Here is a 12,354-nt window from a genome sequence, read left to right on the forward strand (position 1 = left end):
CAAAACCAGCCAATTTAATTTAAATAGGTGAGTTGAGCTAACCAGGCTGGTTTTGCCCAAAGCATATTAAAAAAATCAGAAAAACCCCCTTCTTTACTGGCAAAAGAATAGGGGGTGAAAAAAAGCAGCCAGAAGAATTATCTATCACCTTTAAGCAGTGTAGCTGCTTTGGGGAGGAGACTCTTCCCATCCTAATGTAGAGAGATAATGTAAACAGAGAACTTTTTCAAGGCTCTACAGGAGAAGGAAATGCAGCTTTTAAAAGAGTATTTTTTGGTACTGTTAATAACTTAAAAAATGAATGGGAAAAGTATGTATTCACAGATTAAATACTATCTGTACATAGTATAGATAGTATTTAGAATAGAATAGACAGATATACTGAATTGTATCATCATGTGTAATATAATCTATTCTGGTTCTAAGTTTTGTGGTGCAGGACTGTCCCCCTCCTTAACATCTGTCCATCGGTAGCCATATCAACAGTTCTCTACAAACTGATTATCTTGCCACTAGCAACAGTTTGTACAGGATTAGACAATTATCATTAATGTTGACAGAAGAAACCTAAGACATTAAAGCAAGTGCAGTAAAGCTCATCCCAGACAGTAGGATTCCACCACAACGAGACAGCTGCAGACCACTGCCACGCTTAGAGCTCCACACCTTTCTGATGTATTTACAGAGTAAATTATTCCACAAGTCACTGTTCTAATGTAATGTCTACATGCTTAAACAAGAACTGTGTTCAGCAACCCAAAAGGGGTAAGAAAAGTCAAGGCAAGCATAAAAAATTGTGTATATGTACATATCTCAATACACATATGAAAACCAGAAACAAGCTCTTCCAGAAAGGCAAACAAAGAAGAAATACAGATACCTGAAAACCATACAAAGAAGATCCAGAGAAATTCAGTCTTGCTAAAAAACCAGATTAGACTGTATTCTGGATAAGTAAAATAATTTTATAGAATGTCCAAAACTTTTCCACTACTGCTGTTTCTCACTGCATTTAGCAACAAAGAGTAAGGCAATATAAGGTCACAGCCACTGCTTTTCATATGCATCTTTTTAAGGAGATTACTCATCTGAATTAGTTTGAGGTGTCCATATATTTTTATTATCTATCTTGTAAACAAGACTGCATGCTTTGAGGTTCTAAGACAGCATATGGCTTACTAAAAACAAGATTTTGTAGTTTGAAATATTTTTTTAAAGTCACTTCAAGTTTCCATGGCAGACAGAGAGAATTGTGTTTTCCTGAAAGAGCACAAATAATTATTTTGAAATAACTTGACTCATTTGGATGAATCTTTATTTACATTGTAATATTAGTTTCTTATGTAAGCTCTACTTGAACAATACAGATATTTTTTAGAAAATGCTAATCTTCAGTCTTGAATTTACCACCTATTACTTGTACACAAACCCGTCACATATTTATTGGGATAAGAGTCTATTAAGGTACTGTTAACTGGATGTGAAGAGTGGTTAAAGATAACTTCAGGTTTTCAAGACCATTTTACAAGTCTCTATTCTAACTGCTTGTGCAGGTAAACATCAGTTCCCAAGAGCTTCACTGGTCAGGACAACAAACACCTAAGTTATGATTCTGAATTCCTCAAACTCTGTTTTATTTTGCTACAGCATAAAAAAGATCCTGAAAGACTCGGAATATAATCTGTTTCTTACTGCTCAGTTTAAACCCACATTAAACTCTCAGTTTTGTGTAAGCAGTCCGATAGTAAGACTGCATTTATGGTGAAAATTCTATCTAAAGTTAAGTAATTCTAAAATTCAGAGTGAAAATATAATTTAACAAGTAAACTTGCCAGAAAATCTATGCAGACATTTTCAGAATTTTAATATAAGAGTTTTGATAGACAAAGATAATCAAAATTTCTATAGATGAATGACTGACACTTCTGTAACCTATGTTTGAGAGCATGTAACCAGAACTAATATACAATGAAACAGATTCTTATTTAATACATATATTAAAAAAAATATTGGTATACTTTTCCAGGTAATCATCAAGGTAAGTACCTAAAAATATTAAAAATTGTGGTCTGGGTGACCACATATATAGTGAAATTCAACTGTCTGACAGGAAATTTTCTCAAGTGGTACCAGTACCACAGAACTACATACCGATATAAATTTATTACAACTTTTTGATGAAAGTGATTTATTAACACATTGTCATCTTTACTGGACAACATAAAAATTCTGTAAGGTGTTGTGCATAGCAAGACAAGCATTTCTGTAGATTCTGTTTTGAAAAAAACTAGAATTATAATAATTATTTGGTAGAATAGATTCAGCAGGTGACTTGTACATAAAAAAACCCTCTAGAAACAGACTCCTAGACCAGTAAGTTCAGTCTTGAATTTTTTGTCTTTTGAGAGGAAGGAAAGAAGATGGAGAATAGAATTAGATTTGTTTTTATTAAGTCTTCACAATGAAATGTTTATTGTCAAAATACAAGAACAATTTAAGTATTATAGCATTTGAGTTATCTTCTTGATTTCAGATATGCATAATAGAATTTTGTATATTTCCAGTGCTTAGCTTACATGCCAGAAGCACAAACCTTACTTTGGCATCCATTTAGTTCTGATGTTCTAAATAGATTAAGTTTGATAAAAGTGCAGTTGCATAGTCAACAAAAAAGGTCTAATACTCATATATAAGGCAAAGATTATGCCATGTAAAAAATTCATGAAAGTAAGTCATAAAAAAAACCCAGAAGACCTTTGAAAATACCCCAAAAGAACAGTGTAAATTTTACATAAAGATTTAAGGAATCAATAAATTCCTAAACTGTACTAAAGGCAAATACCACATTAAGTTACCTGCTGGCTGTTTTTACAGAGCTGTTCTTCTTGTGTCCCCTCTCTGAGCGGTTGTCTCGCAAGAGTTGAAGCTGTTAAAAAAAAAAAAATAATTCAGAAGACTCTCACAAACAATGCCTTTATTTGCTCTTTAGAATTGCTATCTGGACAATGCAGTTACTTCCTCTCTTGAGTAATCTGTCAATAGCTTTCACCCATGACTTTTGAGATGAATATTAATAGAATTTTACAATAATAGTTAATATGTAAATATATATATATAAAATATGTAAATATATATATATCCACTAATTTAAAATGCCTAAATAATTGAAAATATAAGAATCAAAGCATTTTCAAAGCATAATAGAAAGTTATGCAATTCACAATTTCACAATTAACTTATGTGTAAAATTTTATGATTTTCACAATTTCAATTTAAATTTTTGAGGTTGTATAATTAGAAGTGTTGGAGGACACTTAATTTACAAAAAAACTAATCATGTTAGCACTTGTATCTAAGCAGTTATGAAACAGTTATAAATTCTTCTGAGCCCCAGGAGCTTTAGTAATTTGCAAGCTGCAGAATAAACACAAACACAGTATTAAACTTTTCTGTAATAGTGAGGAAGTAGGAGTAGTGAAGGATTTGTTTAACTGAAATGATGACTCAGCTTCTGAAACAAGCTGTCTTTTATTTTTAGACAAGTAAGACTTTTCATTCAGACTATCTCCAACACTCTAAAGTCTATTTCCAGCATTATGATGTTTGTCAGATGAGTCAGGTGCACTAAGTAAAAAACAACCATCAGAATACTATACTAAAAAAATTAAAACCGGACAGTATAAAACCTCCACAAATGTTTGAAATGTCTCATATATTGAAGAACAAATAAAATGAAAGACTGTTGAGAAACAAAGTAGAGATAAATTGACCTAATATTCACAGGAAGACACTTCAAAATCCCGTGGAAGTTAGGAAATCATCAACTTCAAGACTCGGTCAAACACACCTTCATGTCGTAAATGAGCACAGACTCCAAAAACTGCTGCCAGTCTGAAAAACTGAACGTTTTCCCCCCACCTTCTACAGCTTCCTTCCTGTACAAGGAATGCTTCCTGTCATTTCAACTATCTCGTTCTCAGATGCAGTAAAATAGTTTATAATTTAAATAAATTTAGTGAGAATTTCATTGGTTGTCAAAATTACATTACACCACTATTACACCATTTCTTTTCTTCTGTCTTATCAAAAAGCTCAAACTCCTTATGCACCGGTAACATCTATAACTCATAACATCAGCTTTAGTTCACAAGTCCTTATTAATCTGTAAGTTACAAATTCAGTTAACTTCCAACAACCTCTGACAACACAGCTCTTAGGAAAGATGAAAAAATCCATGTAAAATACAAAATTACCTAAAATTTACTATTATCTGAATAAAATTGATTAATTCATTCTATACCAGCTAAGCAGACATTTCTCATCTTCTAGGCTGAAAATCAATGCTGGCATGTATGATATACATTAAGTTACTTCTCATTTGGGAATTTCCTTATTTTTCAGCTCAGAATTTTTTAAGGAAGTAAACAGTACAACTTCAATTAACCCCGTTACATGAGATGATCAAGATTTAAAAAATTACTCAAACTCATAGTAATCTAATTCTTTTTTAGATGTTTCTTCAACTAGGAAAATTATTTCAAAATAATCACCGTTAAATATGATTTATATAAAGCTGTCTACTTAGAGCTAAAGTGTCAGTGTTATTGTAACATGCTGGAATCTCACAATTTACAGCTAAAACTACTATGTTTTATCTACTCTGACAGTTCTGGGTAAGCAACATTGCTTGCTCTGGAGTTCAAAAGAAAGGAGAGGGAACAGGAAAGTTTTAAACTATGACTTACTGGAGCTACAAGTATTCATGATGGATAATCCTAAAATTAACCTTCTAAGGACTCTTCAGATTTTATTACCTTTTGAAGTTTCAAATCTATTTACATTTGCAAAAGTACCAGCAAACTGAGACAGATCTAAGGAAATCAACTGTTATATAGATTTTTTCCAACTTAAAGAAATGGAACGTTTGTGTTCAATTTCAATGCATCGATGATATATTCAGCTACTTTTACTGAACAGGTGAAGTTAACTATACATTTATGAAATGAAACCAGATTTATTTTCACATTTTATAGTTTTGGACAGTAAGTTCTGTTTAGACCATTCTACCACTCATAAAGGTATTCCTCCATCTCTGAAGACAAGCTAAAGAACTAAGTGCCATGCTACCAATCAAATAATAAATACAGCTTCACATTCCTGCAACTACATCTCTAGGCTTGGATCTCCCAGGGACTGCACTGTGGGAGCTCAGCAGACAAACTAATAAGGTATTTTCACCAATATTTGTATACAACGATGGAGAATTAACAGCTCCTGTTTTTCTGCTGTAGTCATTGTAACCAATGAAATGCAGAAAAATGGAACCGAAGATCTTCCTGTAGAAGCCTCTCCACCTGTGTAACTGGTTCTGTGTTTCTTGATTTTCGCAGTAAAATGTTTTGCTTTTCAGCATTTTGAAAAAGGTAACATTTGGAGATACCACAATTGACAAAATTATTAAAAAACAAAATTCAGAATTTCCACTTGAATGTTAAAACCTCAAGAATATTTAAGTGAAATTAAGTGACTAATTAAAGAGTTTTAATTAAGACAATTTTGGAAATACACTCCTGTATGTTTGCTCCCAAGAAGATATGAAATTATACCTCCTTTGTTGAAATTTCTTAAAATATTTGCCCACTACCTCTGGAGTAGAGGTAGTTAAAGTAAACTGTTCTTGATCAAAGCAGTTCTTACCTGGCTATGTTCCTTCCTAGCCCCAGGGCTAAACCAGTGACTGTGGGAGAAAAAGAAAAGACAGTTTTAACAATATAACTAACAAAGCACATGCTGTCATATGACCAGTCTGTGCGTGCTTTTGGGTATTTTATTGCCTGCCAGGAAAATACAGCCTTTGGCAATGGTTTATTTTAATGGGCTATTTTTATTGAACTCCCTAAGTTTGTAACAGTTCTGAAAGAATGCATCACCGAGTTCACTTCTGAGTAGCTGCTGGCTTTGTAGGTAATAATATTTTGTCAAACAAGCTAAAATAATACGTAAATGATGGTATTTTAATATCCTACAATGCACATGCCATAAATTAGAGTAATTCCATATTTAGTACTGAAGTGGTACTTATTAATGATTATAGCTGAAAAGACTTTCAAGTAGTTTGGACTACCTGCTACCTGTTAATGTATTATTTCACAAACTGAGCTCTGAGATTGAATCTAAAGTGAAATGCCAAGTCTGAAAACCCAGTGGCTTCGTATTTCCATACAACTGCAAAACTGTGACTATTGGCAGCCTTATTTCACAGAGATGGAAATTCGGAGTAAGATTTTGACACACAGGGCTGTCAAAATGTGCCTCTTCCCTCAACAGCAGTAAAAGCATAATACTGATTCACATACACACTGTGGTCACAAAGAACTGAATTACCATCTGAATGGAGCTGTAGCAAGCATCATACAAACCTGCACACTAGCAAAATGAAAAGAAGACAGAAAAAAACCCCTACAACAAGGGGGATCTCAAGTTACATGTAGCATCTACATACTATTTGGGTTAAGCAAGCAATAGGTTTTGGTCAAAGGATAAAATAATTCCATCCATCACAATATTGCACAGAAAAGAACATCCCCACTATCTGCTATTATGCTTGCACGTTCCTCTAGAAGTGTAACCAAAGATTACAGCTTAACCTAGCCATGCGTCTTCTGAAACAGTTCCATTCAATATAATTTAGTCCAATTTTCTCCTCTAAGCAGCCATATAATGACACTTAAATTTTTACTTTAATTAGTATACTGAGAAGATTCCAATTCCATGGAATTGTCTGGTTTAAATCTCTTTTATTTTCAAGTCACAAATCTAAAAATTTTGTGGCTTTTTGTCACTCAGGTTTTCAGAGTTTGATAATGAGCAGTCAACCCTCTCATTTCTTGCATAAAAGACCAGCTGTCACCAGAACATCCATACTGCTTTTTCTACTTTTAAGGTGATTAAGGAAAAGGAGTTGGAAATAAAAAAGGAATTACAGCAATAGTCAAAAGTATACCTTGAGACACAGTAGACATCTATATATTTTGGACACAAAACATTCATCAACTGCATTCAATAGTTCAAAATCTGGTGAAAACTGGGATATTCTATATACACACAACTTTGATGTTGGTAGTGGATGGAAAGTAAAAACATCACATTTGCAAGTGATTCAACAAATATGGTCACAATTGTCCAGGGGCTGATGAAAATCAGAATATAATGGGTTAGATTTAAACTCTACATGTTTGTCTTGCCTCTGACCAGTATGAACAGCAAATGCTCAAGGAGGAGCAGCAAACTGGGGTATCCTCCACATAAACTCTTGTGGATTGTGCCAAACCAGTTTATTACAGACTAAATGATCAGTAAAAACATATTTCTAGTGAAAACGTACATCAAAGTAATTGGAATACACCTCATATTTAGATATTAAAAACCCTTCAAAAAGAATAAGACCTTTTTTAATGGGAAAGTGATACATCACACTCATTTTAAACTTTTTCCCCATTCCCTTAATTACAATATTATTTGTCTGCTTATTTCTTTTAAAATAAGCAAAAGTAAAGCCCAGCTGAATTACTACTTCATAATAATAAGTTATGGTAGAAATAACTTATGAAATCAAAACCTCTTGAATTTGCACACACTTTATCAAGTTATGAGATGAAACAGAGGTGGATCAGTGGTGTAAAAGTTGGTATTGAGGAGCTGAGGTCTGTAGTATCTCTGCTTTGGCAAGTTTTGCTTTAATCTGTGGACAATATATTTAGTAGCCGTTAGAACACATAAATGTATCTCCAAATATACTATTTCCTCATCATGTATGTCTGTGTTTTAGAGTTTTGATTTGAAAAATAAAGGAAAATGTAATCCTCAAAGTATTCAAAAAATGTAACCAATAAGTAATGCTGTTAAGTGCTGTCAGCTGAAGAGAATAAGAGTTTACAATAATGGCACACTAAAGTAACTAAACAAAATTAATTACACTCTCTATTTACAGGTATTTAAACAATGAATTCAATATCTTTTTGTAAAAATTACTATAAATTTCTTCCTCACATGAAAGACTAGAAGATGTGATGCTTATGTATTTTCATACATCCCATTTTTGCTATCCAGCCTTAAACAAGTTTGTATTTTAGGAACATTGAGGATATTTAGAAAGTTAATAAAAACATATTACAAAGCACTGATTTTCATGTTTCCTTAAGAAACATAAAAAATTAACTAAAAAGGATTGTAAGTACTCATAATAAATAAAGACCATCACATAACTGAGCTGAGGCTCTCATCACAAGAGATATTTGTGCAGTTGTAAAATGTGGCTTTGGGGCGGAGGTACCATTGTAAAGCTAATAATAACAAAAAATTGTAATTCCCATCACTGATACTCACTCATGGTGAAGAGAATCCTGGGACAAGTGAACTGTTTTCCTGCTACCTCCTGGTCCTGGAGTTATCTAATGGAAACATGAAGGATAAAAGAAGTCTTTGAATAAAGGGGCAGCATATGCACAAAATGACTGCTTATTAAGAAAATACATCAAAAACATTAAACACAAAATAGAGACAGTATATTAGATATGGTAAATGCAATCAGCAATATCTGCAATTTTTCAGTAAAGTCTGAGTGCAGAAAGTGCTATATGAGATTAAGGAAAACCCTTTATGAACAATTTTGATTTGATGTCAGACATAAAGACATTTACAGATTTCAACAACCTAAGCTACTTTTCTGTCAAGTCCATGTTTACCTGCAAAAAAGGAAAATTAGATGTTTTGAAAATCATAGCCAACATGGCTCATACAGCAATACATTTGTTAAAAAAACAACCCTCCCAACACAAAGCTTTTGAAATTCAAGTGTACACAGGATAGAAAGCAAAGGTAAATTATTTTTACCAAACTGTACTGTAGTCCTTGTCTAGTGTTTTATATATACTGTAACCTGAAATATGTGCTATCCTCAACTGAAGAATGATCTTCAGAATGCACAAAAGCACGTGCAGACTTTTGCAGGTGATGACATGTTGATATTGCTCAAGAAAGGATTCAAACAGCTTTGCTTTTATTTTTGCAAAATGCTTAATTCATGTGCATATGTAGATAAATAAAAGCAGAAGAAGAAGAGACAACTCATGATACACATGCTCAAGGAACTAGAGCAGCAGGCAAACTGTTCCTGATGGAAAGAATGAAGCAGCAAACTTTCCATTCCTTGGAGATAATTTTATAGTCAGGAGATAACCAGAGGAGGGAATAAAGTCAGATGTTCTTGCAGGTTTGACAGGAGACCACAAAACTCAATGGTAATACATTTATATGGCTCAGGCTTGCCAGAAGTACATAAGCTGGAGATTCATGGATAAAAGCAGCCCACTCATTATTATAGGAACCATGAGCTCAACTCTTTAAGTAAAACCTCCCTATTAATCTGGTGTTGTAATGGAGAAAAGGCAGGGCATTCAGAGCTCCAAGTCTGGAAGACTTTCAAAGAATGCTCACTGAATGATCTGAGAGTTCCACATGGTTAAAGTATTTGACTAAAATCTGCTTCTTTGACCAGAAGAATGATGTCACTCTGGGCTGAATTGAGAAACAATAAAGTGCTGTCACTTTTCTGGCTGAGTGGGATAAAAAAGCATTGGTAATACCTTATCTCTGAAAAATCTATGCAAACATACAAATCATAGTAGAGGAAATTGTGACAGCTACATAGGAGAACAGCACATACTGCTTTATTTCCTTTTGGAATTTACTGTTTTACTAGATTGATCAAGGCCTTACACAGCCATGGGATAATAATAAAACACTGACCAAAAGCTACTGTTCCAATGTCATAGTTCATCTAATTCTAAAACTGAGAAATGGCCATTCACAAAGACAGATCTGGAAATATAAGCCAGTATTTTAATAGGTAATTTCCAAATTTTAAGATTAATAACTAAACTGTTACTTTAAAACTACAGGTAAGCATGCAGCTCAGCTCTTGAGAGTTATAGCCTACATTAATCTCAAAATGAGGTTTTCATGCTATTCCAGTGGGTATCCCTGGAATATAGTAATCCATTTTCTACACTGTGGCTATAAGAAAAGCGGACTGTGCCTATGTCATGCTTTGTTAGAGGTTCATGATCACATTATCTCATGGTGGACCTGACACTTTTATTCAGTTTACAGTATGTTCTGTGTACAGGCAACTTATTTCCTTTGCCAGGGCTGCTGACAACCTTTTCCACACTATATTAATCTTGTTTACAGACTTTATCTTGGTACAAATATCAGAAAACTGAACTTTTTATCTCAGGGAGAAAATAAACAACATGTTGACAGAAGCAAAAGCTATTTTCTGGACTAAAATTGGTTGTTTACCTGCAGCCATACTTATGGAAACAAGTTTATGTTTCCAGCTTACTCAAAATACATAATCTGAAATTTAATAAGCATGGAAATTTCAAGAAAATTCACTTGATAAATTGCCAGTTTAAAAATAATACAGAAACCACAGAAGTAGGTTTTTCCACCAATTTATATGAGAATACAAACTTGCTTGGAATACAGTTACAAGTGATCACCAAGTACAGTGTTCAGATTTCTCCTGTACGCCCCAGATGGCGTCATCTACCACACAGCCACAGAATGTTTGTAAAACTAAACTCACAAGGTACACATATACAGATCTTTGCATAAAACTTGCTGCTAATTACTCTAAGATTCCCAATATGTTAATGCAAATTAATTCCTGTTTGCAAAACATACTGAGGGTATAAAAAGCTAAACCAAACATCATTGCCCACCTCCATCTGCTACCTCACCATTACAAAAATCTTCAATATTAATAAAGTTCAGGGTCATTTTTGAAACTTTTATTCTCTTTTGGCTACAAGTCCTTTCACCACTGCTTGAATAAGATGACAAGGTGATGGCTGCATCCTGTTCACAGAATCCCTGAGACACGGGTAATCCAACTCAGAGACAAAGTACTCCTGATTAGCAAAGATTTCTTTGTCTGAGAAATTATGACCTAAACTAATGGATACAGAAAAAAGAAAAAGTATTCAACACTAAGGGGTTCTGCCTCAGAATACACAACACCATCTACTGCTGCCCAAAATCACAGTGAGAAAAGGCCCCCAGGACCATCAAGTCAAACCTTCAACTGAGTACCACCATGCCCACTAAGCCCTTTCAAGAAGTGACACATTTGTGCATTCTTTGAACACCTCCAAGGATGGCAATTCCACCATTTTCCTGGGCAGCCTGCTCTAATTCTTAACCTCACTATCAGTGAGGAAATTTTTTCTAATATCCAACCTGCAAGATACTACACATGACAAACTTCAGAAGTGACGTAAGGAAAGATGGTGGGAATAAACACAAAAAGGACAAGAAAGTCAGAGGACTCCACTCTGGCTAAAATAATATTAAGCACCTCAACTATAATTTTAAAATGCCGATAATAGAGAATAGAGCATTTTGGCTAGAAGGAACCTACAGTGATCTCTTGACCAATTCTCGGCTGACCAATTTAGAGTGCGTTGTTAAGGGCACAAAGGGGCACATTGTTAAGTGTCCAAAACCACCAACTGGTTTGGGGCATCAGCCAAGTCTCTCAGAATCCTGCTTTGGTGCTTGAACACACCCTTGGTAAAGAAATGCTTCCTGATGTCCAGTCTGAACCTCCCCTGGAGCAGCTCTGCACCATTCCCACACATGGTATCACTGGGTCTCAGGGATAAGAGATCAGGCCATCAAATACTTGCCCTCCTCAGGAAGCTGTAAGAGGTCACCCCTCAGTCCTCTTTCCTCCAATGCAGACAAGCCTGGAGCCCTCAGCCACAGCTCACAGGACATGCCTTCCAGTGCTGTCAACAGCCTTGTTCTCTCCTCTGGACATGTTCAAGGACCTTCATGTCCTCCTTCAGCTGTGGAGCCCAGAACTACACCCAGCACTGCAGGGGAGGCTGCACCAGCACTGGATCCTGCGAGATCATCCCCCCTTCTGAGTGGCTCACACCACTGAGGGACAGGGAGCAAAGTGCCCACAGCTCAGTCACAGGGCGCTTGAACACCACTACTTACTTTATATGAACAGGCTAAATGGTGTCAAAGATTGGAGAAATAAAAAAATAATCAATTTATGCATCTCCTAATTAAATATGAAAGTGCTATTTTAATTTACATGTGCTGTAGTTTAAAGAAAAGTTACTACCAGGCACCAAGAAAAATCCACAACACATTATTGCACAACAAAAATGTTACACTGTCACTTAACAATTCTGCTTACTTTTCATTTGAAGTATATTTTAATGTTCAGTTACTGAATAGCCCATGAAAAGTCATGAATTATTTTTTAAAGACATC

General features: G+C 34.6%; 1 protein-coding gene across 1 annotated transcript in view; it reads right to left on the reverse strand.

Moving 5' to 3' along the window:
* Nucleotides 1-12,354, reverse strand: part of GPATCH2 (G-patch domain containing 2) — a 118,471-nt gene that overhangs the window by 26,591 nt on the left and 79,526 nt on the right. Inside the window, exons 6-8 of the mRNA XM_054630636.2 lie at nucleotides 8,386-8,450; nucleotides 5,698-5,737; nucleotides 2,856-2,926 (exon numbers count right to left, since the gene is read on the reverse strand). Coding sequence (XP_054486611.2) covers nucleotides 2,856-2,926; nucleotides 5,698-5,737; nucleotides 8,386-8,450 — 176 coding nt within the window. The remainder of the gene's footprint in view (nucleotides 1-2,855; nucleotides 2,927-5,697; nucleotides 5,738-8,385; nucleotides 8,451-12,354) is intronic.

The sequence above is a fragment of the Agelaius phoeniceus genome, chromosome 3 (genome assembly GCF_051311805.1).
Source record: "Agelaius phoeniceus isolate bAgePho1 chromosome 3, bAgePho1.hap1, whole genome shotgun sequence".
Taxonomy (NCBI): Eukaryota; Metazoa; Chordata; class Aves; order Passeriformes; family Icteridae; genus Agelaius; species Agelaius phoeniceus.